Source organism: Stegostoma tigrinum, chromosome 6 (genome assembly GCF_030684315.1).
Source record: "Stegostoma tigrinum isolate sSteTig4 chromosome 6, sSteTig4.hap1, whole genome shotgun sequence".
Taxonomy (NCBI): Eukaryota; Metazoa; Chordata; class Chondrichthyes; order Orectolobiformes; family Stegostomatidae; genus Stegostoma; species Stegostoma tigrinum.
Window position 1 is genome coordinate 2,523,420 of NC_081359.1, and position 25,525 is coordinate 2,548,944.

At 41.9% G+C, this 25,525-nt stretch overlaps 2 protein-coding genes across 3 annotated transcripts in view; one reads left to right on the forward strand and one right to left on the reverse strand.

Moving 5' to 3' along the window:
* Nucleotides 1-3,446, forward strand: part of slc10a2 (solute carrier family 10 member 2) — a 32,376-nt gene extending 28,930 nt beyond the window's left edge. The window contains exon 7 of the mRNA XM_048532783.2: nt 1,824-3,446. Coding sequence (XP_048388740.1) covers nt 1,824-2,080 — 257 coding nt within the window. The 3' untranslated portion in view covers nt 2,081-3,446. The remainder of the gene's footprint in view (nt 1-1,823) is intronic.
* On the reverse strand, nt 2,327-23,875 carry nepro (nucleolus and neural progenitor protein). 2 transcript variants are annotated; one of them, XM_048532780.2, is made up of 9 exons: nt 23,638-23,875; nt 18,030-18,184; nt 17,682-17,758; nt 15,486-15,617; nt 6,591-6,668; nt 6,126-6,502; nt 5,844-5,908; nt 5,391-5,623; nt 2,327-4,159 (listed from the first exon to the last, which is right to left on the reverse strand). In XM_048532780.2, the coding sequence occupies exons 1-9, from the start codon at nt 23,732-23,734 to the stop codon at nt 3,730-3,732; spliced, it is 1,644 nt and encodes a 547-aa protein (XP_048388737.1). In that variant the 5' UTR covers nt 23,735-23,875; the 3' UTR covers nt 2,327-3,729. The 2 variants fall into 2 exon arrangements, with proteins under 2 accessions (XP_048388737.1, XP_059502390.1); XM_059646407.1 differs by lacking the exon at nt 23,638-23,875 and adding an exon at nt 23,388-23,620.
* Nucleotides 23,876-25,525: the final 1,650 nt, after the last annotated feature.

Genomic DNA, 25,525 nt, shown 5'->3' on the forward strand with positions numbered 1-25,525 from the left:
TCTTACTATCTCCCACCTAAAGGTAACGTTTGGTGGGCATTTTCACCAATATTGACGTGTCTTTGTCATACATTAGAGGTGTGGACAGGGCATAACCTCTGGCAGATTCACCCCACAAAATGTAAACGCTGAAGATGATCAGCCTACTTTCTAGAAAGGCTGATCTGAATAAATGCCAATAAGCTCCCAGGGCTCCTCTATTCTGCTTGAACATTCTGGTGGACTCTGCCACATTTGCATTTAGAATATTCAGACACAAAGTTCATCCTAGTATTTAATTCACCAGGCAAATAGCAGTTGAAGCAGCAAGAATTCTAGCACGTGAAAGCGCCTCTCCATTCCTGACCCCTTTAACATTGGGTCCTATGTTTGAATGGATAGACATTACCCCTGCTTTTGTCTTATCCAAAGAGACTATCTAGGCAGACATTGAGCCTTCTCGTATACTGCCTGATCATCATACTTCTGCTACATTTCATGACAATTTCCATGAGGAGCAATTAGCCTCCAGTCCCTTGCCACCTATTGGTTCCAGGTTCCCTGCCCTGGTGTCTCCCTAAAAGTTTACCATTATCTCAGGTCCAATCTCTTTTCTATCCATCATTTCATTCACAGCATCTGCTATGCCTTCAGGCCTTTTTGCTCTACACTGTGACACACCCAAATACAAATCTCTCTGCCTCCCCTCCTTCATTAAACCCTCCTAAAACCCAGTCATCAAGTAAATATTTGGTTTCTGCTCAAGTAATTTGGTGTCTATTCTTGTCCACGTGTGAAATCTGTTGGCCATTTGTTTATGCTAAATGCACTACATAAATGCCAAACTATTATCTGCCAATACTTATAATTTTAGTTCTGGATGTGAGATTGCTAGATGAGCTGGAAGGTTAGTTTTCAGACGTTTCGTCACCATTCTAGGTGACATCATCAGTGAGCCTCCGACGAAGCGCTGGTGTTATGTCCCGCTTTCTATTTATCTGTTTGGGTTTCCTTGGGTTGGTGATGTCATTTCCTGTTCTTTTTCTCAGGGGATGGTAGCTTGATTTGGAGCCAATGCGTTTGTTGATGGAGTTCCGGTTGGAATGCCATGCTTCTAGGAATTCTCGTGCGTGTCTGTTTGGCTTGTCCTGGGATGGATGTGTTGTCCCATTCAAAGTGGTGTCCTTCCTCATCTGTCTGTAAGGATACGAGTGATAGTGGGTCATGTCGTTTTGTGGCTAGTTGATATTCATGTATCCTGGTGGCTAGCTTTCTGCCTGTTTGTCCAATGTAGTGTTTGTCACAGTTGACTGTTACAAACACTACATTGGACAAACAGGCAGAAAGCTAGCCACCAAGATACATGAACATCAACTAGCCACAAAACGACATGACCCACTATCACTCGTATCCTTACAAACAGATGAGGAAGGACACCACTTTGAATGGGACAACACATCCATCCCAGGACAAGCCAAACAGACACGCACGAGAATTCCTAGAAGCATGGCATTCCAACCGGAACTCCATCAACAAACGCATTGGCTCCAAATCAAGCTACCATCCCCTGAGAAAAAGAACAGGAAATAACATCACTAACGCAGGAAATGACATCACCAACCCAAGGAAACCCAAACAGATAAATAGAAAGCGGGACATAACACCAGCGCTTCGTCGGAGGCTCACTGATGATGTCACCTAGAATGGTGACGAAACGTCTGAAAACTAACCTTCCAGCTCAGCGAGCAATCTCACATCCATAACCTCAACCTGAGCTACAAATCTTCTCAAAACTCGCTATAATTTCAGTAAATATAAACATCTAATTTTTGTGTATTACTCAGTTTATCAACTGTACAAACGATATGCCAAAAGCACCACGGATGATTCTTCAGAGTGTGTAAATGATGAGGAGAAAGCTAACACAGCTAATGCTTTTACAAATGGAGGATTTCACGCAGATGAGAAATTACCAGGTGATGTTTTATCAAACGACACTTCCCATTTGAAAGAGAAGTGCCAAAATGGCATTTTGAAAGGAGGGCGCTCAACGGAAGAGAAGGTATCAAATGGTGTCTTGGACACAAGTACCAACCTATGAAGATTTTGATCGTCGTTGAACATGTTCTTATTGTCGAGGCCATTTGGGATTTACCTTTATCAATGTTAATGGCAGCGTTTTATTTTCGAAAAGAACTTAAAACAAAACCTGCACACACTAATCATCGGTTATTCACAAAATGTCCTGTTTTGTGCAACTTCCGTTTCTAATCTTGCATGCAAGAGGGAAGAATAGAGGTGGAATTACCGCGCACCCCCCCACCCCGCCCTTCCCTACCTCCACCACCAAAAGCAGTAGTTCTCAAACTGTGGTGTGACCCAAACAATTCAATGCAGCAAAAGGGTCCTAATTCCTAAACTATTGCCATTCCCAGTCATGTCTGAGCACTTCCATTATTTTCAGAGCATTAGTATAACAGCGTAAGAGTCAGAAAAAAGTCAATCAAATAAAACTGAGAGTGAGCTTGAAACAGAAAGAAAAGCAGATGATAGGGAAAAGACCAGTGAAGAATAGTGTCTGCCACCTGTACAGATATCTGTGCGTGTGTGTGTGCACGTGCGTGTGCCCATGTGTTTTAAGACACTAGATATGATTCTGCAGGACACTGCCAAAAAACATGTTCGAGAATCATTCATTATAGTTATGAAGACAAATGCAGTCTCGTCGGCAATACTTTACCAGATAGCAGCAGGTGATTCTAACTGCCTGCTACTTTTTATATGTATTTTCAAAAATCACACACAGATATGAAAACTTATAATAAATATGCAAAAATTTGATAAATTATGAAAACAATGCCCTATAATGCCATTACATGATCATTTCTTGCACTGTAATTTCTGCATGTTGGACCAAATGATGAAGGAAATAAAAGTGCTTTGAGGCAAACAGCTACTGATTTGACAGCATGTAGCAAGAAAATGTAAGCTCCCCACTTCTGACATGAAGGAAGTACAAGGCACTTATCTAACTTTAGACCAGTACTGAAACAAAACTATGTTGTCAAGGTTAATTTTAACGATGTCAAAACAGTTTGTACACTTTGAAACTGAACATTTACCTAGGAGATATGATTACAATCCTGCTTTTTGTTACTCAGCCTCATGACGTTACAAAAATGTAATACTGCAAAGTAATAAAATCAATTTAAATTGGAGTTGACTGTGCATGGAAGAGCTGAGTTATGATACACTGTGTGCCAGAATACTATTTTGATAATAGCAATGAAAAAATGGCAACATTCTTGCAAACATAATCAATAAGAATACAACAATCATAAAAAAGGTGATTTTGGAAACTGAAGCTGAATTTTAAACTAAATTAGATTTTAAAATCAGGAGAGGTGGTGTTTTCAGGGATAACACCCAACTTTTGAAAATGTAACAGATGAGTAAAACTTATAACAGTATCTGCAAAACTTCAGGTGATAAATGCAAAGCTGAAAACCTGAAGGGGATAAAGGCTGTTTGTGCAACCTCACCCAAGAGTCACGTCTTTGCTCCCTCCGTTTATTAAAATCAGCTTTCTGGTAAAGTTCTTCAAATTAAAGAGTCAAAAATGCAACATAAGTATTAAGCATTCTATTTCCAAAACTATGAAAAAGAGAAATACACATTTAGTTTGCTTCCAGTTACCTTACAATGTCAAATCTTGCACTTGCAGCAATTTTTAAATTTCAAAAGGAAAAACTATATACCAATTGATGCAAAAATGGCATCAATATCATCATCCATATGTGGCACAATTGCAGAACTTCCTCCTCTCAAAGAACCCAAAGGGAGTGCAAGTGTTTTGAAATTCTGATTCCATTCACCGTTTCCAAGTTTAGTGTGCAAATCTCCAGTAACACACTGTTTCTTTATGGCAGTCTGTGTATCAAATGCAAAATGTGGAATTGTTTTAAATGTCGTTTTGCTTTCTTCTTTTGTTTCTTCCTTCCGTTTCTTAAGCGAACTCTTTCTCCTGTACAGTTTTGACCATCTCATCTTACTGTTGTCGAGATGGGTCACTGAGTTTTTCCAATATTTAAATATTTTACCTTTGTGCAATTTTCCTTGAGACATTTTAATGAGATATCTGCAGACGGACAGTTTGATCAAATAGATCTTCTTTGGAAAACTATATTTTAAAAAGAAAAAGATTTCAAACAGTTAATAATCCACATGATTTAGCAATGAGATGAAAAGTCTAATTCTTTTTAACTAGCACAAGATATTAAATGCAATAAATTAGATGCTGAGATTATGCAAATACAAAAAAAATGCATTTTAGCTCTCGAAGCTCTGTTGATTTTCTGAAATGATTTTAGTCTTTTTTCAGTTATTTCCTTTCTCCTCCTGAAGATGGTGTTTGTGTGTTGGGTTTGTTGACAGCTCAACGCTAAGTAAGCATAACTATGTCACACATCACCTGACAACAAGCAGTCGGTAGTCGGCTACTAAACACCAACCTAATTCTATTTGATCCAATAAACAAATTTTCAAGAAAGAACTTGCATTCATACAGTGCTTTTCTCAAATCACAGGATGTTGCAAAAGCACTTGATGACCAGTTACATAGTTGCTGAAGAGAAGGATATATTGATTAGTTTACATTGTGGAGGTGCCGGTGTTGAACTGGGGTGGACAATGGCAAAAATCACACAACATCAGGTTATAGTCCAAGATAACCAAGTGTGGAGCTGGATGAACACAGCAGGCCAAGCAGCATCTCAGGAGCACAAAAGCTGATGTTTCAGGCCTAGACCCTTCATCACAGAGTTTATAGTCCAACAGGTTTATTTGAATACACAAGTTTTCTGAGCCTCACTCCTCCTTCAGGTGTCAGTCAGAGAGGTGGCATCAGACACAGAATTTATAAGGAAAAGATCAAAGGGTCATAGGACTGATGTAAATGTATTGAACAAATCTAAATAGGCTGTTAAATCTTTAATCAGTTAGAAAGGAGATGCAGATTTCAATTGATTAATATGCAAAACCTGGAATTTCTTTCAAGTCACTGCCCTGAGATGACTAAAGGCTTTATCAATATACCAGAGGTGACAATGCATTTTAAGTGTGAGGCCTTGTTTAGAATCTGCCTGTGTTTTAACTTGGAGTCAGACTGGTTTCATTTCCAGTGCTGCATTGACGGACTGAGTACAAGTTGTTTGCTTTTTGAACAAAAGAGAATGTATCTGCAAATACAAATTCACCCTACAGGTTTATAAACCTGTGTATGGGCGGGAGACAGCACGCGTGCAGGCAGACGCACACACTGCCTCTCCCTGCCTCCCATGCACCCTTACACCATTATGATCAGTAAGACTTTATTTGCTTCGAACTAAGTCCCCCCTATTTAATTCACATACCTGTACCCATGAGATTCCACCATTCTAAGTCTGCGACATCGAAAAAACTGATTTCCTAAATAGCAGGATTCAAGTTTCAGTTTCTGGTGTCGAAACCAGTGGAATATTGTCTGGAGCTCCCGACACAATGCACTGAAAGTCTGTGTTGCACCAATCCTCCTCACAAACTCATCCAAAGGAAATAATTGCTTAGTTTTCTGCAATTTTCTGCACTTAAAGTCCCTTAGAAACTTCTGGATATTCAAGAAAAAACAAAACTAGTTTTAAAAGGAATGTAGATTAATAGTGAGATATATTTTTATTTACAGTACTAAAAGCAGAACACTACATATGCTGGTAAGCCAAATGGAAATACTCAACATCTGAAGAGAGCAAAAGTGAGACACCGAGACAGAGGACAGTGAGGGCATAGTGGAAGTAATGGATTAATAGGAGTTTTAAAAACATACTGACCTCAGAATTGTCACTGGCTTGAACTTTCAGAGACTTAATTTCAAATCCCAATGGAATTCCAGTTTCTTCGATGAAATAAAATGTATTTTATTTCAAAATGTATTTTATTTCAAAATGTATTTTATTTCAAAACAGTTCATAGATTTGAAACATTAACATGTAGAAAGCATACAAATTTTACTGCATCTCATTGTAGGAAAATTGTACAGCTTAGACGATTAACTATTTTATGGCAAATCAAAAGAATAAATTTACTGCAATATACATCGCACAAGCACTCACCAATTTCATGATGATCTTGCTCAGGCAGTCCAAAATCTAGAATCTGATCTGTTTTACAGGTGACGGTATCAGTCGTTTTATTTCCTTTTGACATTGGAGGATGATCATCCTCCAATAATAAAGGTTCAGTCTCAGAGAATAATTTATCAAGTAAGCCACAATTATCTGAAGGCATTCCACCCATCTGAGATGAAAGACTTGGCAGCTTCATTTGTGTGAATTTGCAGTAGGAAAGACCAAGCCATTGCCTGATACTAACAGGGAAAGAAAACTCCTTCACATAGGACATATCTTGAATTTTAGTTACCTCATTCAGTAACAAGAATAGTTTATCATATACAAGTTCAAGGCTTAAGAAAATACTTCTAAACAGGACCCTGAAAGAAAAAAAAATGTGAAATTTTAGCTATTTTTCTAAAAATTATCGCAAAAATGGCTTCAACAGGCTATTTTTTAAAAACTTACCACAGTCTGCTGAGCAATCCTGTAACTACCACATTCAGGACTATAAATTCTTTACAACGAAGATATTGAATAGTCAAACTACCATGTTTTAGAATTAAGGAAATCCAACAGACCAGAATATTTCTAATAAGCATCAGACGAAAACTGAAATGGATGCCATCTTTAATCAATTAAATGGTGGCTTTTCAAAGATAAACATGTTGGATAAGTTATTTCAAAAGGCTTCTTCTATCAGCAAATCAAGTCAGAAGCATTCCATAAAGAAATTTCCCAAACCATTTCATTTCAGCAATGGAGATTTCCATCAGAGACCTCCACTCTACTGCACTGGCAGGCATGGAGTCTTCCACATGTACAACTCATGACATCTAACTGGTACTGTCAAACTGCTTATCCAGCAACCACACTTGGACAAACTTCAAATTCTAGAGAACTAAGCCAATATTTTTGATCTTGTTCATAAATTTTATACCCCAAGGACTTACTATCCCAGGCTGTTTGAGATGGTTTTTAACCACTGCTTCTGATCAACAGAACCTCATTTTTGCAGTGCGCAGTTGTTTCATTCAAAAACACCCTTTTAAAGTTTTCTACGCTGTTGAGCATTTGAAGCATCAGGGAGCTAACTTGTGTGCATCGTTTATGGAAAGTTTCCTGTTTCTGCACAACTAAAGATGGAATATTGCTTCTAAGCCAATATTTTCTCAAAAACTACTCATTGTCATTCAACTCCTTCTCTATCTCAGCCAATCTACATTAAAGCCCTAATTTAAGCTTTGCCATCTCACATCAATCATTCTATTCTCCATCTAGCCAGTGTCTCATGCTCCATGAATATCTGCTCAAAAGCTCTGCTATCAATTCCCTAAGCCACACAAATTTAATATTATTTATGAACTAGATAGCATTTAATGTCTTATAGTTGTAATTTTCACTTTGTGATTTAAATTCATACCACACATTTTGCTTCATCCTTCACTTGACCCCGAACCTTTATTTTCTCTTCCTTCTAACTGAACACTGGCAACAATGCCGACATCTGCTGATAGCCCCTTGCATAAATCGCCCTTCATAATCTCTCTTCTTTGGCTTTTCATCTCAGTAAAAATGGATTGAGAATTTTTTTCTAAGGAATTATAACCAGTCACTGTTCAATCATTGAGAGAATGTAAACAAAAAGCAATTTTCTGCAACAAAATTTAACTGCTTAGGAAATTAAAAGAACACTCAGACTTAAGTATTAATGCATTCAAGACCCAAACGTGGTCTCTTCAGCCATGAGCAAAATTAAACCATGTGAGATTATTGCATTTACTGTCCATCTCACTTAAATGCAAGGATGCTGACATGAGGTGCAGTGAGGGCTTTGAGAAGCAGAGAGATGCTGAAACACCAACATAACTATTTGCAATTAAGCATAATGCTTTGTTGGAACACAGGCGGTGGTTAAAAATATTGTACACAGAACAATACAGCACAGAACAGGCCCTTCAGCCCTCGATGTTTCACCGACCTGTGAACTAAATCGAAGCCCCTCCCCCTACACTATCCCATCATCACCCATATGCTTATCCAAGGACTGTTTAAATGCCCCTAATGTGGCTAAGTTAAATACATTGGTAGGCAGGACGTTCCATGCCCTTACCACTCTCTGAGTAAAGAACCTGCCTCTGACATCTGTCTTCAATCTATCACCCCTCAATTTGTGGCCATGCCCCCTTGTACAAGCTGAAGTCATCATGCTCGGAAAAAAAGACTCTCACTGTCCACCCTATCTAATCCTCTGATCATCTTGTATGTCTCTATTAGATCCCCTCTTAGCCTCCTTTTCTCCAATGAGAACAGACCCAAGTCCCTCAGCTTTCCGTCAATAGGGCCTGCGCTCCAGACCAGGCAACATCCTGGTAAATCTCCTCTGCACCTTTTCCAATGCTTCCACATCCTTCCTATAATGGGGCGACCAGAACTGCACACAATATTCCAAATGAGGCCGCACTAGCGTTTTGTACAGTTGCAGCATGACATCACGGTTCCGGAACTCAATCCTTCTACCAATAAAACCTAACACACCGTAAGCCTTCTTAACAGCACTATCAACCTGGGTGGCAACTTTCAGGGATCTATGTACACGGACACCAAGATCCCTCTGCACATCCACACTACCAAGAATCCTTCCATTGACCCTGTACTCTGCGCTCCTATTATTCTTCCCAAAGTGAATCACCGCACATTTATCCATACTGAACTCCATTTGCCACCTTTCAGCCCAATTCTGCAGGTTATCCATGTCTCCCTGCAACATTCTTCCACACTGTCCACCACTCCACTGACTTTAGTGTCATCTGTAAACTTACTAACTCATCCACCTATGCCTGCGTCCAAGTCATTTATAAAAAAAATGACAAACAGCAGTGGTCCCAAAACAGATCCTTGAAGCACACCACTCGTGACCTGGCTCCGGGCTGAATATTTTCCATCACCCACCACTCATTGCCTTCTTACAGAAAGCCAGTTTCTTATCCAAACTGCTAAATCTCCCTCATCCCGTGTCTCTGTTTTTTCTCCAATAGCGTACCATGCGGAACGTTATCAAAAATTTTACTGAAGTTCATGTACACCACGTCAACTGCCCTTCCCTCATCCACATGATTTGTCACCTTCTCAAAAAACTCAATGAGGTTTGTGAGACATGACCTGCCCTTGACGAATCCATGTTGATTATCTCCAATAAAGTTGTTGCTTGCTAGATGATTATAAATCCTCTCTCTTATTATCCTTTCCAAAACTTTTCCTACAACAGACGTAAGGCTCACAGGTCTATAATTACCTGGGTCATCCCTACTGCCCTTCTTGACCAAGGGCACAACATTTGCAATCCTCCAGTCCTCTGGTACTAAACCTGTAGACAATGAGGGCTTAAAGATCAAGGTCAAAGGCTCCGCCACCCCCTCCCTAGATTCCCAGAGAATCCTCAGAAAAACCCCATCTGGCCCAGGGGATTTTTCTACCTTCACACCTTCTAGAATTGATAACACCACCTCCTTACTCACCTTCATCCTTTCAATTCTAGTAGCCCGTAACTCAGTCATCTCCTCTACAATATTCTCCTGTTCCTCAGTGAAAACAGATGAGAAATAATCATTTAGCACCTCTCCGATCTCCACAGGGTCCACACACAACTTCCCACGTCTGTCTTTGACTGGACCTATTCCTACCCTAGTCATCCTCTTATTCCTCACATACCTATAGAAAGCTTTAGGGTTCTACTTTATTCTACCTGCTAACGTCTGCTCATGTCCCCTCCTTGCTCTTAACTCTCTCTTTAAATCCTTCCTAGCTAATCTGTAACACTCCATCGCCTCATCTAAACCATCTCTTCTCATCGTCACATAAGCCTCCCTCTTCCGCTTAACAAGAGATACAATTTCTTTCGTAAACCACGACTCCCTTACCTTATCACTTCCTCCCTGCCTGACAGGGACATACCTATCAAGGACACACAATATCTGTTCCTTAAACCAACTCCAAATTTCGAATATCCCCATCCCCTGCATTTTGCTAACACACTCTATGCCTCCTAAGTCTTGCCTAATCACATTATAATTGCCCTTCCCTCATCTATAACTCTTGCCCTGTGGTATGTTACTATCCCTTTCCATCGCTAAAGTAAACATAATCAAATTATGGTCACTATCTTCAAAGTGCTCACATACCACTAAATCAAACACCTGGCCTGGTTCATTACCAAATACCAGATCCAGTGTGGCCTCCCCTCTTGTCGCCCTTCGACATGCTGTGTCAGGAAACCCTCTTGCACACATTGGACAAAAACTGATCCATCCGACGTGCTAGAGTTATATCATTTCCAGTCAATATTAGGGAAGTTAAAATCTCCCATAATGACCACCCTGTTCCTTTCACTCCTGCCCAGAATAGTTTTGCCAATCCTTTCCTCCATATCCCTGGAACTTTGTGGAAGCCTATAAAAAACTCCCAGCAGTGTTATCTCTCCTCTCCTGTTTCTGACCTCAGCCCATACCACCTCAGTAGACAGGTCCTCATCAAAAGTTCTTTCAGCCACCGTTATACTGTACATATCTACAATGCCTGGCGGTGATTAAAAAACACATTTAAAAGAATACTAGCAGAACATTTGTCTAAATATTTCAAATAATGTAAGCTTAAGCTATCATTGACTAAATAATGTCTTCCACAATTTCAGCCATTTGATTTGAAAAGGTATTAAAAATAAGCCATCGCAAAAAACTATGCAATACAGATGCCTCAGCATCCATTTCAGAGCAACTATCAATTTTGGTTGCATATAATACAAACTAGATTGTGAAACAAAATTTGTTCAATCAAAAAGAAAGAGTAATTAGCACAAGTTGTATGATTTCCACTGTACACGTCATGTGATCAAATGTCCTCTACTAATTTACTCATTTTCTACTGCTAAATTACATGTGGATATCTAACACAGAAACATAGAAGACAGTAGCAGAAATAGGCCATTCGACCCTTTGAGCCTGCTCCACCATTCAACACGATCATGCTGATCATTGAACTCAATACCCTAATCCTGTCTTTGATATGTTTAGCCACAAGAGCTATATCTACCTCCTGTTTGACAACACAATGCTTTGGCCTGAACCACTTTGTGGTAGCGAATTCCACACACCTACCACCTTCTGGGTGAAGAAATTTCTGTTCATTTCAGTCCTAAAAGGGCTACCCATTATCCTGAAACAACGTCCTCAACTCCCCCACCAGTGGAAGCATCCTTTCTGCATTTGTCTAGACCATTCAGAATTTTGTAGATTTCACTGAATACAATCCTAACTGATAGAACTGCTCCTCAGGCACCAGTTCTGTTATCCCAGGAATCAACTTGGTAAACCTTCACCATACTCTCTCTATAGCAAGAAAACCCTTCCTCACATAAGGAGGCCAAAACTGCACACAATGTTCCAGGTGTGGTCTCATCTTTGCCCCGTATAACTGCAGCAAGACATCCTTGTTCCTGTACTTGAGTTTTCTTGCTATGAAGGCCAACATTCAGTTTGCCTTCTTTACTGCCTATTGCACCTGCATACTTACTTTGAGTGACTGGTGCACAAGGACACCCAGGTCTCAAATAGTCTGCCCTCTCAATTTACAGCCTTTGAAATAACAATGCCTTACATTTACACTGAAGCATCTCTGCTTCCTCCTCACAGTTCACCCTTTCATCCAGCTTTGTAACCAGCAAATTTTGAGATAACATTTAATTCCCTCATCTAAGTCATTAACATATTTTGTGAATAGCCGGGTCCTAGTACTGATCTCTGCAGTACATCATGACTTACTGCCTGCCATTCAGAAAAAGATCCATCTATTCCTCCTGTTTCCAGTCTACCAACGAATTTTTATCCATCTTCATACATTGCCTCAATTCCACCCACTTTAATTTTACAGATTACTCTCTTATGTGGGACTTTGTCAAAGTCCAAATAAATGACATCCACTGGTTCCCCCAATCTATTCTACCAGTTACATCCTTGAAGGATGAATGGATTTGTCAGGAATGATTTTCCTTTTGTAAATCCATGCTGAATTGCCTGCTCCAACTATTTAAAAAAAGTTATAAAATCCTTGATAATGGACTCTAGCATCTTTCTACTACCGACATCAGACTTCCTGGTCTATAATTCCCTGTTTAGTCTCTACAAAATTTTTTAAATAGTGGGGTTACATTCGCTACCCTTCAATCTGTAGGATTTGTGCCCGATTGCTGGAGGATGACCACTTCCTTAAGCAATTTGGGATGTAGGTTATGAGGCCCTGGGGATTTATTAGCTTTCATCCCATCAATTTCTCCAAAATCACTTCTTTATTAGAGATAGTACGAATTGCAGATGCTGGAGAATCTGAGCTAACATTATGTAGAGCTGGATGAACACAGCAGGTCAAACAGCATCAGAGGAGCAGAAAAGCTGATGTTTCTGGCCTAGATCCTTCTTCAGTAATGGGGGAGTGGAACAGGGTTCTGAAATAAATAGGGAGAGAAGGGGAGGCAGAAAGAAGATGGATAGAGGAGAGGATAAATGGAGAGGAGACAGACTGGCCAAAGAGGTAGGGATGGAGCCAGTAAAGGTCAGTGTAGGTGGGGAGGCAGGGAGGAGATAGGTCAGTCTGGGGATGATGGACAGGTCAAGGGGGCGGGATGAGATTAGTAGGTAGGCGATGGGGGTGGGAGGAAGGACAGGTTAGGGAGGCGGGGACGAGGTAGGCTGGTTTTTGGGAAGGGGTAGGGGGAGGGGAGATTTTGAAGCTTATGAAGTCCACATTGATACAATTTGGCTGCAGGGTTCCCAAGCGGAATATGAGTTGTTGTTCCTGCAAGCTTCGAGTAGCATCGCTATGGCACTGCAAGAGGCCCAGGATGGGCATGTCGTTTGCAGAAATGGGAGGGGGAGTTGAAATGGTTCGTGACTGGGAGGTGCAGTTGCTCAGGCAAATCGAGCATAGGTGTTCTGCAAAATGCCAAAGCTCTGCTTGGTTTCCCTGATCTAGAGGAGGCCACAACGGGTACAGCAGATGCAGTATACCACATTAGCAGATAAGCAGGTGATCATCTGCTTGATGTGGAAAGTCTGCTTGGGGCCTGGGATGGGGGTAAGCTATAGGGGCAGGTTTAGCACTTGCTGTGGTTGCAAGGAAAAGTGCCGGGTGTGGTGGGGGTGGAGGGGAGTGTGGAACGGGCAAGGGAGTCACGGAGAGAGTGGTCCCTCTGGAAAGCAGATAAGGGTGGGGAGGGAAAATGTCTTTGGTGGTGGGGTCGGATTGCACATGACGGAAGTGTCGGAGGATGATGCGCTGGATCCGGAGGTTGGTGGGGTGGTACGTGAGGGGAATTCTGTTTTGGGTTGTATTGTGGGGAGGGGGTGTGAGGGATGAGTTGCTAGAAATGCAGGAGACATGGTCGAGGGCGTTCTCGACCACTGAGTGGGGGGGGGGGGGGGGGGGGGGGGGGGGGGATATTGCGGTCCTCGAGAAACAAGGACATCGGAGATGTACAGGAGTGGAATGCCTCATCCTGGGAGCAGATGCAAAGGAATTGGGAATAGGGGATGGCATTTTTGCAGGAAGGGGGTGGGAGGAGTAGTATTCTAGAGACCCAGGCCCACCACTTTTCCCTGCAACTGCAGGAAGTGCTACACTTGCCCCTACACCTCCCCCCACTCACCCCCATCCTGGCCCCAAGAAGACTTTCTACATCAAGTAGATGTCCATCCTGGGCATCCTGCAGTGCCACAACGCTGCTACCCGAAGGTTGCAGGAACAGCAACTCATATTCCACTTGGGAACCCTGCAGCCAAATGGTATCAATGTGGACTTCACAAGCTTCAAAATCTCCCCTCACCCTCTAGCATTCCAAAACCAGCCCAGCTCATCCCCGCCTCCCTAACCTGTCCTTCCTCCCACCTATCTCCTTCTCCCACCTCAAGCCCCACCCCCACCTCCTACTTACTAACCTCCTCCCACCCCAATGACCTGTCCATCCTTCCTGGACTGACCTATCTCCTCCCTACCTCCCCACCTACACTCACCTTTACTGGCTCCATCCCCGCCTCTGACCGGTCTGTCTCCTCTCTACCTATCCTCTCCTATCTGCCTTCCCCTCTCTCCCTATTTATTTCAGAACCCCGTTCCCCTCCGCCATTTCTGAAGGGGGGTTTGGGCACGAAACGTCAACTTTCCTGGTCCTACAATGCTGCTTGACCTGCTGTGTTCATCCAGCTCTACACCTTGCTATCCCATTTTTTTATTAATACAGATGTGCTTCAGTTTCTCCCTCACACTAAACCCTTTGTTCCCTATTGTTTCTGATATGCTATCCATGTCCTCCATTGTGAAGGCAGTAGGAAAGTAAGAATTTAGTTTGTTAGCCATTTTTGTTCCCCTTTATCCATTTCCATTTTTGATTGTGAGGGACTTAATTGGTTTTCACCAAACTGCTTGTCTTTACATAGGTATAAAAAGTTTTACAGTTATTAATTTCCCCACAAGCTTACTTTCATACTTTATTTTTCCCTTCTTAAATCAATCTCTTAGTTCTCTTTTACTGACTTCTGAACCATTTTTCATGTCAATTTGTAGGTCTTTTTTGCATCTCGTACTAATCTTCCTTGTAAGCGATGGTTTGGCCACTGTTCTCATTGCACTCTTGTGCTAGACAGGAATAAATTATTTTTGCATTTCATTCAGTCGCTCCTTGAATGTTTGTCATTGACCATCAGCTATCGTTTCTTTCAGTAATATTTCACAATCTATCATTGCTAACCCAGTTTCAAACCATCATCACTTCTCTCATTAGGGTTCAGGATCCTAATCTCAGAATCGATTACCTCACACTCCACCTTGAGAAAGATTTCAATCATATTATGGTTATTCATTCACAAGGGCATCTCTCAACATCACATTACCAATTATTCTTTACGCAATGTATAATACCCAGTCTAAGATGGCTGTTTTTTAATTGGTTGCTCAACATATTGGTCCAGAAAATCATCTTGTCTACACTCTAAGAATTCCTCCTTTTTGGTATCATGACTGATTCGTTCAATCGACATGCAGGCTAAAGAAACCCATAGCTACAGAAGTTCCTTCACCACATGCATCTCTGATTTTCTGTTTAATGCCATTCCCAACATCAAGGTCTGGTGTTCTACATATCACTCTTACCTATCTTAGAAAATTTCAGGCAACTCAAATTTCAGGCAACTCTAGTACTAAAGATTACAGTATGAAGATACTTTACAAATACCGATCCTATTAATACCTCAGCAAATTTCAGATTGAGATTCATTATGAAAATGTACACAGTACAATGTAACTACATTTAAAGGATACAGAAATGCTTTGGAGCACATTTCCATCAGACGCAGCATCAACTTACAGCCCCCTAGCACTTTCAACGACATCCACTCGAGGACTGGTTGGCTGGGGATATATTTTGTCTTAGTATTTTGCATCTCAGGCATTCTGTCATATTTTTAGAGAAGATCAAAGTCACAAGACAAAATTCATAAGTAATAGAAGGAGTAAACAAACTATGCATTCAGCCTGCTCAACTTTCAATACGTTCATGATCTGTTGATCTTCTGCCTTGTCCACTAGATCCCTTGATGCTTCAAGACTCAAAATATATCCACCAACTTTCAATATAATGAAGGATAATGAATCCCTTTGGATTAGAGAACTCCAAAGAATCAAGTCTGTATGAGCAAATTTCTCATCAATTCCGCATGATTCAGCACAAGACTGTGACCCTTTGTTTCATATTTCCCCAGTCAGAGGAAACAGCTTTAATATTTTCCCCCACCAAGAGAATTCTTTGGAATCTGTTTCAATGAAATCACCTCTAAATTCAAGTCTAGGCCAATTTACTCAGCTTCTCATCTCAGAACAACCCTTTTATCTAATCTCAGAACCAAATGAATGAAACTTTGTTGTACTGCCTCCAAGATAAGTATATTCCCCCTTAGATAAGACACTAAAAACTGCACAATCCACCATCTAGGGTCTTACCAAAGCCCTATACAATAATAGCAAGATTTCTTTATTGTTATATTCTATACCCTTGCAATGAAGGCCAACAATTCCATCTGCATGCTAACACTATGTTCATGTACAAGCATACAAGTTGTGGTACATATTGGTGATAACAACATAATGAGGGAAAGGGTTAATCCTTTGTAGTGTGGAAATAAAAGGTTAAAAAAAACAGAACCTCAAAAAGTAGTCCTGAAGAAGGGTAATACCCAAAATGTTGACTGCTACTTTCCTCCAGATGCTGCCTGGGTTGCTGTGTTCTTCCATCCTACTGTTTGTCTACCTCAAAAATAGTAATCTCTGGTTTACTCCCAGTGCCAAGTTCAAATGAGGGAAAGAAGGATAGGGCAGAAAAATAAAATTGATGGCTGAAGAGGTGGTGGCGCAATGTGCAGGGATTCAGATTCTTGGATCATCGGGATCTCTTCCAGAGTAGAGAAAACCTGTTCAAGAGGGATGGGTTTCACCTGAACTGGGAAGGAGAGGAGTTCAAATCTAGGGGGCATACTTTAAAGGTCAGAGGAAAAAGATTGAAAAATGACATGGGTGGGGGGGCAACATTTTGCAGAGAGAGTTGTTTGTGTGTGGAATGAACTGCCAGAGAAAGTGACTGATGCAGGTACAGTTACAACATGTAAAAGACATTTGGACAAGTACATGAAATGTAAATGTTTGGAGGGATCTGGGCCAAATGCAAGCATGTGTGGCTAGTTTAATTTGGCAACATAATCAAAATGGACTATTTGGACCAAAGGGTCTGTTTCCATGCTGAATGACTATGACTTTACACTCAAGTATCTCTGGGAATCAACATTTACAAGTTTCATGTTTCAAGTCTTTTCAAAAATATTCTGCTTTTCTATTATTATGGCTGAAGTGATTGACATACCACATTCCACTTTCCATCTTGTTGCCCACTCTTAGCCTGTCTGTGCTCCTCCATTAACCTCACAGCTACTTTTAGAAACAGCTTTATATTGAAAGCTAACTTGAACACATTTGTCTCTTTTTCTAAGCAATTAATCTTTGATAAGAAACCAGTAATGTTCTTTGCTGCCCTCCAAGTAGTTACAGCTGTCAGCTTGAAACTGCCTCATTTATTTTTCCACTCTGCTGCATGCCCACTAATTCTTCATCCTTACTAATACATACCCTCAGTCCACAAACCCTCATCTTGTATCTTAACTTTTTCTGTGAAATCTTCTAAATTGTCTTTGGGCAATTCAAATACACTGTGTCTATCCTATGTGACATCCTCAAAAAGACTTGAATAGCTTGTACAAGCAAGTTGCCTTTCATAAAACTATAGCTGTTCAAACATATTACAATTTCCAGATGCATTGTTAAGACTCCTGTAATAGATTTCAACATTTCCCTGACAACTGATGTCAAGCTAGCTGGCTTTCTTGCGCTTTTTTTTGTTTTCTCACTCTATCATACATATCTAAAGTTGCAGAATAACATAAGCTTTTTCATCTTTGCTTCACAAATTACCTTGGACACAACTTGATCAGATCTTGAATTGTACCTTCAAGCTGCATATTGTGCAAACGCTTCACACATTGTTCAACCTAAAAATATTAATAAGTAATAAATCACTTTAAAATGGGCAGTGATAATGTAATTTATAGTTGGATGGGAATCAATACATTAATGACAACAGATTTGCATCATTTCCGAGAATAACTTTGTAGACTGTTTCATTGCTTCCCTTCATATCCACACCATGGGCAATTAGTTTCATAATGCTAATAAATAAGCACTCAATACCACAAGTAAAATTGATTTTATTAAAGCCCAAAGATTGACTGTCAACACAAATATTTGGATTGGCATACTAACCTGTTTCAATGCAAGGTAAGGTTTGTGCTGACGTAATCGGTTATGGAAAACATACAACAGAGAACCCAGGATATCAAGTTCTATTGTAAAAAGTTTACTTCTTAGCGCTTTTAAGGTATTTTCACAGGCTGCTGCAAGATCTTGTACGTATCCATCTAAAATAAAAAGGGAAATTCTGTCAGTTATATTTGCCTGAACCATTTAGGTGCTAGTCAAACATTTTTAAATATTTGATTCCAATCCAAAGAATCAACCCAAAAAGACAACTTTCAGTTAAATAAAACACTCCATTCTAATAGGTATTAAACTCAAAAAAGGACTTTCTCCAAGACAGATTATGGAACGGTTTTACTACAAAAATATTCTGTCAACTAAATGCAGAAAATTGCTGAACACCAAACACCCCATAGCATCCATAGGACATTAAACAGTCATTTACCCTTCATTTCAAGACTTTCCACAAATTCTCAAAATTTGAGATCCTTAAGGAAATATAAGGAATGCTTTCTTGGACATAGCTATCTAAAGCATCAACCTGCAGCTTTCTTTCCCAAGGGACAGTCAGAAAAACTCATGCCAAGAGTTTTGTCTGCATTGCAAATGCTATATGCGTATGCTATATTACCTACACTATTGTTAATAGAAATTTTCTGCAGGCCACCTACAATACTGAAGCTGTTTTAGTTACTGAGGTTTAGAGATAGGAACAGGAGTAGGCCATTCAGCCCCTTGAGCCCATTCAGCCTTTCAATGACATCATGCTTGATCTATGCCCTAACTCTATATACCTGCCTTTGGCCCATAACCATTAATACTTTGGCTCAATAAGTCTCTCAGATTTAAAATTAACTAATCTAACATCCACTGCCTTTGATGACACCTAACACCCTGTGCGTAGAATTACTCGCTAACCTCACCCCTGAACAATCTAGCCCAAAATTCTCAGACTATGCCCTCCAGCTCTATAGAATCCCCAACTAGGAGAAATAGGATGGATAAAGAAACTGTCTTTTCCTGTTAACAGGCATGTCAGCATGGAAACAGACCCTTTGGTCCAACCAGTCGACTCTAACCATGGTCCCAAACTAAATTAGTCCCACTTGCGTGTGCTTGGCCCATATCTCTCCAAACATTTCCAATTAATGAACTTATCAAAATGTCTGTTAAATGTTGTACCTGTACCGGCATCCACCACTTTCTACTGCAGTTCATTCCACAAATGAACCACTAGGTTAAAAAAAAGTTGCCTCTCATGTCCTTTCTAAAATCTTTCTCCTCTTACCTTAAAAATATGCCCTCTTAGTTTTGAACTCTCCACCCTAGGGAAAAAGACTCTTGCTATTCCATTTACCTATGCCCAAGATAATTTTATAAACCTCTAAGGTTAACCCTCAACTACCCATGCTCCAGTGAACAAAGTCCCAGCCTCTCCTTATAACTCAAACTATCCATTCTCAGTAACTTCTTGGTAAATCTTTTCTGAACTCTCCCCAGCATAATATGCTTCCTATAACAGGGTGACCAGAACTGCACAATAATGCAGAGGAAACCTCAATGTCTTGTACGTCATCATCATGACTTAGAACACAGACATAGAACATAGGGCCTGTACTGTGCTGCACTGTTCTTTGGCCCACGATGTTGTGCCAAACTTTTACCCTAAACCTAGGGTCTATCTAACTTCCACCTCTACCTTAAACTATCATCCATATGCCTATCTAATTGCTGCTTAAATGCCCCTGAGGCAGACTCCACTACCCTCTCCAGTAATGCATTCCACACCCCTACCACTCTGAGTAAAGAACCTACCTCTGATGTCTCCCCAATATCTACCTCCTTTCACTTTAAAACTATGTCCCCTCATAAAAGCGACCTCCACCCTAGGAAAAAGTCTCTGGCTGTCTACTCTATCTATACCTCTGATCATTTTGTACACCTCTATCAAGTCACCTCTTATCCTTTGTCATTCTAAAGAGAAAAGCCCTAGCTCTCTCAACCTTTCCTCATAAGACCTTCCCTCCATTCCAGACAACATCCTGGTAAATCTCCTCTGCACCTTTTCTAACGCTTCCACATCTTTCCTGTAATGTCGTGACCACATATGGACACAATAGTCCGGATGTGGCTAAACCAGGCTTTCGTATAGCTGGAGCATAACTTCACGACTCTTGAACTCAATCCCTCTATTAATGAAAGCTAACACACCATACACCTTCTTAACAACTCTATCCACCTGGGTGGCAGCTCTCAGGGAACTGTGAGCATGAACCCCCAAGATCCCTCTGCCCCTCCACACTGTCAAGAATCTTTCTGTTAACCCTGTATTCTGACTTCCCAACTCCTATCTCAAAGGGCAGAGCAATGGAAGCAAGTATGCTAAACACCTTCTTAAATGACCCAGTCTGGACACAAATTTCAAAGAATTACGTACCTGAACCCCTCAATCTCTCTGTTCCACACTACCACCTAGGGTCTCCCATTTATTGTGTAAGTCTTGTCCTTGTTTGTATTACCAGAATGTAACTCTTCACATTTATCCAAATTAAACTCCATCTGCCACTCCTCAGCCTGTTGACCCAACTTCAAAATCTTGAAGGCTTTGATCAGATCTTTTCTTAACCTTCCAGAAAAAACAGAGCTAATCTGTATAATCTCTCATAACTTAACCCATAAAGTCCAGATATTATTCTGGCAAACCTACATTATACTCCCTCCTGCCAACATATCCTTCCCAGATGTTACCCAGTACATGAAGTGGAGTATAATCAGAGTTCTGTGTAGCTGCAGTATAACTTTGGCATCCTTATATTCCAGTCCTCTAGATATAAAGGCCAGTGTTCCATTAGCTTTCTTATTATTTATTATAACTGTTTGTGGTGTTTTAAAGGCCTATGCGCTTGAATCTTCAATTGTCTGTGGGCATCCACTGTATTTAACTTCATACCATCTAGATCTGCCATCTGGATCCTAGTCCAGAAATACCTGGAATTCAAATGTCTCCTCCATGGCCTTGGCCCTCTTTACCTCTAATCTGTTCCAGCATCACAACACACTAACAACCCTACATTTCTCCAACCCTGACTTAACACGCACAAAGATTTTAATTCCTTCACCACTTATGGTCATGTTTCTGCCTCTGTGTGCTCATTAAAATCATTTTTTGGTGATCTGATCTAATATTTCTTTTTGGATACCATGTTAAATTGTATCTTATTGTTATTTGCTTAGCACCTTGGGGTCTTGTACCATGTTAAAAGGTGCTATAAAAATATAAGTTGTCATTCTTGAACTGAAAGATAAATATTGCCCAGGACATATGATGCTTTCCAGACTTCCTCTGAAAATAATGTCATCATTTGGAGAAGATTTGTAGCTCAGGTTGAGGTTCTGGATGTGAGTTTGCTCGCTGAGCTGGAAGGTTCGTTTTCAGACGTTTCGTCACTAATCTAGGTAACATCATCAGTGAGCCTCCGACTAAGCGCTGGTGTTATGTCCCGCTTTCTATTTATCTGGTTAAGGAAACCTAACCAGATAAATAGAAAGCGGGACATAACACCAGCGCTTCGTCGGAGGCTCACTGATGATGTTACCTAGAATGGTGACGAAACGTCTGAAAACTAACCTTCCAGCTCAGCGAGCAAACTCACATCCATAACGTCATCATGTTTAAGCCAACATATTCAGTATTTCATTTGAAGCACAGGCCTTGTTTGTGTTCAAAATCTTGAACCACAGGCATTCCTCAGAGAGGACTGTGGTAGCAATTCAGCCAACATATCTGAGACAAACACAAATGACAGTAGGAAAAACAGTAATATAAAATACACATGCTGACATCAAATTAAAAACAAGAAATCCTGCAAATACTCAGACCAGATAGCATCTATAGAAAACTTACAGATGTTGCCTGACCAACTACCACCATACCTTAGAATAAAATTCGGTAAAGGGAAATTAGTTGAAATGAAAGATAATAAAATGTGAGGCTGGATGAACACAGCAAGCCCAGCAGCATCTCAGGAGCACAAAAGCTGACGTTTTGGGCCTAGACCCTTCACCCTCTGATGAAGGGTCTAGGCCCAAAACGTCAGCTTTTGTGCTCCTGAGATGCTGCTGGGCCTGCTGTGTTCATCCAGCCTCACATTTTATCTTGGATTCTCCAGCATCTGCAGTTCCCATTATCACGCATAGTTGAAATGAAAGTTGTTTACTAGAGAGATGAGGAAGAAATAAACAAAACTTCAAATTTTAAAAATGTCTAAAGCAGTTTACAATCTGTATGAAAGTAATTCCAATTTCAAATGCTCCCTTCCTAGACCAGAGACATTACGTCCTTGTGCAGGTCACAAAAAAGGTACTTGATTATCAGTCCTAATTTGTAACAGCAAGTTGAAATAGGAATCAACATGAAATCCAGTAACTTCATAAAACCTACAGGGAGGTTAAAAATTAGATGCCAATTTCAGTTTGAATTGTGGGGAAATTTAAATAAGTTATCCAGTTATTTGTAGTGAATTGTAATGGCATCTATGTTAAACATAAGACTCATACAGCTGTACAGCATGGAAACAGACCCTTCAATCCAACTCACCCGCGCCAAAAAAAATCCTAAAATAATCCAGTACCGTTTGTCAGGATTTTGCCCATATCCCTCTAAACCCTTCCAATTCATATACCCATTCAGATGCCTTTTAAATATTAATTGTACCAGCCTCCAACACTTCCTCTGGCAGCTCATTCCACACACACCACCCTCTGCGTGAAAAAGTTACCCCTTAGGTCCCTTTTAAGTCTCTTCCCTGTCATCTCAAGTCGGTGCCCCCTAGTTTTGGTCTCCCCTACCCTGGGGAAAAGACCTGTCTATTTACCCTATCCGTGCCCCTCATGGTTTTATAAACCTCTGTAAGGTCACTCCTTCAGCCTCCAATGATCCAGGGTAAACAGCCCCCAGCCCACTTCTCCCAGTAGCTCAAACCCTCCAACCCTGATAGTTTCACAACATCCTTCGTACAGCAGGGAGACCAGAACTGAACGCATGCTACAACAGTGCCAGCAAATTCCCACACCCCACAAAAATTCTTCTAGCTCACTATGCAGGGCAGAAGACAATGTTGTCACCATCAAACATCATTTAATAACTATTTCTCTCTCCATAAGCGATCGCAGATTTGCCGAACATTTCCAGCGTTCTTTTCCATAAAGCTGCGCACGTGTATGTAAAACACAATGATTAAACCAAAACTGGAGCCATTGAGGGAGGCTGGGAAAGAAACGGTGACAGCAGAATATATTACATACTGAAAGAAAATGAATTAATAAAACGAGCGAGAGTCAAACTTCGGGGTTTCGAAGAAACACCTGGACTCTAAACGTTAACGGTTTTCCTCTCTCTACCGAGCTTTTGCAGCACTTTCTGCTTTTTGAGTAACGTAGCTGGCACACGCGGGGAACTAAGACGGTTCCAACTTTCCTCATTGCAGTAAACCGATCATAGCTTTCCGAGTTAATGTGAAATACTTGGGCCTAGCAGTATGAGTGAGCGAGAAAGACAGACACAGTGTATGTGACCGTTAGCAGTGTGAGCGGGAAGCTCGTGCCGCTGCGGTACCTGTGTGTGGCCAACGGCACGCAGGCGGCGCGGCCACGCTACAGCACGAGCCCGGCCGTGGAATGTGCACGGCGTTCCAACCGTCAGGCGCCGCCATCTTCCAGAACAGCAAGGTTCCTCCTCCTCCAGCAGCGAGCGGACAGCCTCCCAGAGGGCGGGATCGCAGGCCCAACTCTCAACACTGCATCAAGAACAGGTACGGCACCACAACCCAATCTGACCTCACATGGAACAGTCCCTCTTCCGCATCTACACAGGCCCCAAACCCCACCTCTTCCTCCGGTACATTGATGACTGTATCGGCGCCGCCTCTTGCTCCCCAGAGGAGCTCGAACAGTTCATCCACTTCACCAACACCTTCCACCCCAACCTTCAGTTCACCTGGCCCATCTCCAGCACATCCCTCACCTTCCTGGACCTCTCAGTCTCCATCTCAGGCAACCAGCTTGTAACTGATGTCCATTTCAAGCCCACCGACTCCCACAGCTACCTAGAATACACCTCCTCCCACCCACCCTCCTGCAAAAATTCCATCCCCTATTCCCAATTCCTCCGCCTCCGCCGCTTCTGCTCCCACGATGAGGCATTCCACTCCCACACGTCCCAGATGTCCAAGTTCTTTAAGGACCGCAACTTTCCCTCCACAGTGATCGAGAACGCCCTCGACCACGTCTCCCGCATTTCCCGCAACACATCCCTCACACCCCACACCCGCCCTACGAGGATCCCCCTCGTCCTCACGTACCACCCCACCAATCTCCGGATACAACGCATCATCGTCCGACACTTCCGCCATCTACAATCCGACCCCACCACCCAAGACATTTTTCCATCGCCACCCTTGTCTGCTTTCCGGAGAGACCACTCTCTCCGTGACTCCCTTGTTCGCTCCACACTGCCCTCCAACCCCACCACACCCAGCACCTTCCCCTGCAACCGCAGGAAATGCTACACTTGCCCCCACACCTCCTCCCTCACCCCTATCCCAGGCCCCAAGATGACTTTCCATATTAAGCAGAGGTTCACCTGCACATCTGCCAATGTGGTATACTGCATCCACTGTACCCAGTGTGGCCTCCTCTACATTGGGGAAACCAAGCGGAGGCTTGGCGACCGCTTTGCAGAACACCTCCGCTCAGTTCGCAATAAACAACTGCGCCTCCCAGTCGCAAACCATTTCTACTCCCCCTCCCATTCTTTAGATGACATGTCCATCATGGGCCTCCTGCAGTGCCACAGTGATGCCACCCGAAGGTTGCAGGAACAGCAACGCATATTCCACTTGGGAACCCTGCGGCCCAATGGTATCAATGTGGACTCCACCAGCTTCAAAATCTCCCCTTCCCCCACCGCATCCCAAAACCAGCCCAGTTCGTCCCCTCCACCCACTGCATCCCAAAACCAGTCCAATCTGTTTCTGCCTACCTAACCTGTTCTTCCTCTCACCCATCCCTTCCTCCCACCCCAAGCCGCACCTCCTTGACCTGTCAGTCTTCCCTGGACTGACCTATCCCCCCCCCCCCCCCCCCCCCCCCACCTATACTCTCCTCTCCACCTATCTTCTTTTCACTCCATCTTCGGTCCGCCTCCCCCTCTCTCCCTATTTATTCCAGAACCCTCACTCCATCCCCCTCTCTGATGAAGGGTCTAGGCCCGAAACATCAGCTTTTGTGCTCCTGTGTTCATCCAGCCTCACATTTTATTATCTTGGATTCTCCAGCATCTGCAGTTCCCATTATTACTGACCTCACATTGCATTGCATTGCCCTCTAACGCCCTGTGCACCTAGTGTTATAAAACATGGCGATTTGGCGGGGTGGGTAATAATGGGATTGGTGGGGGGTGGGCGTTTGATTTGGTGATGGGGAAAAAAAACTCATGTGGCACC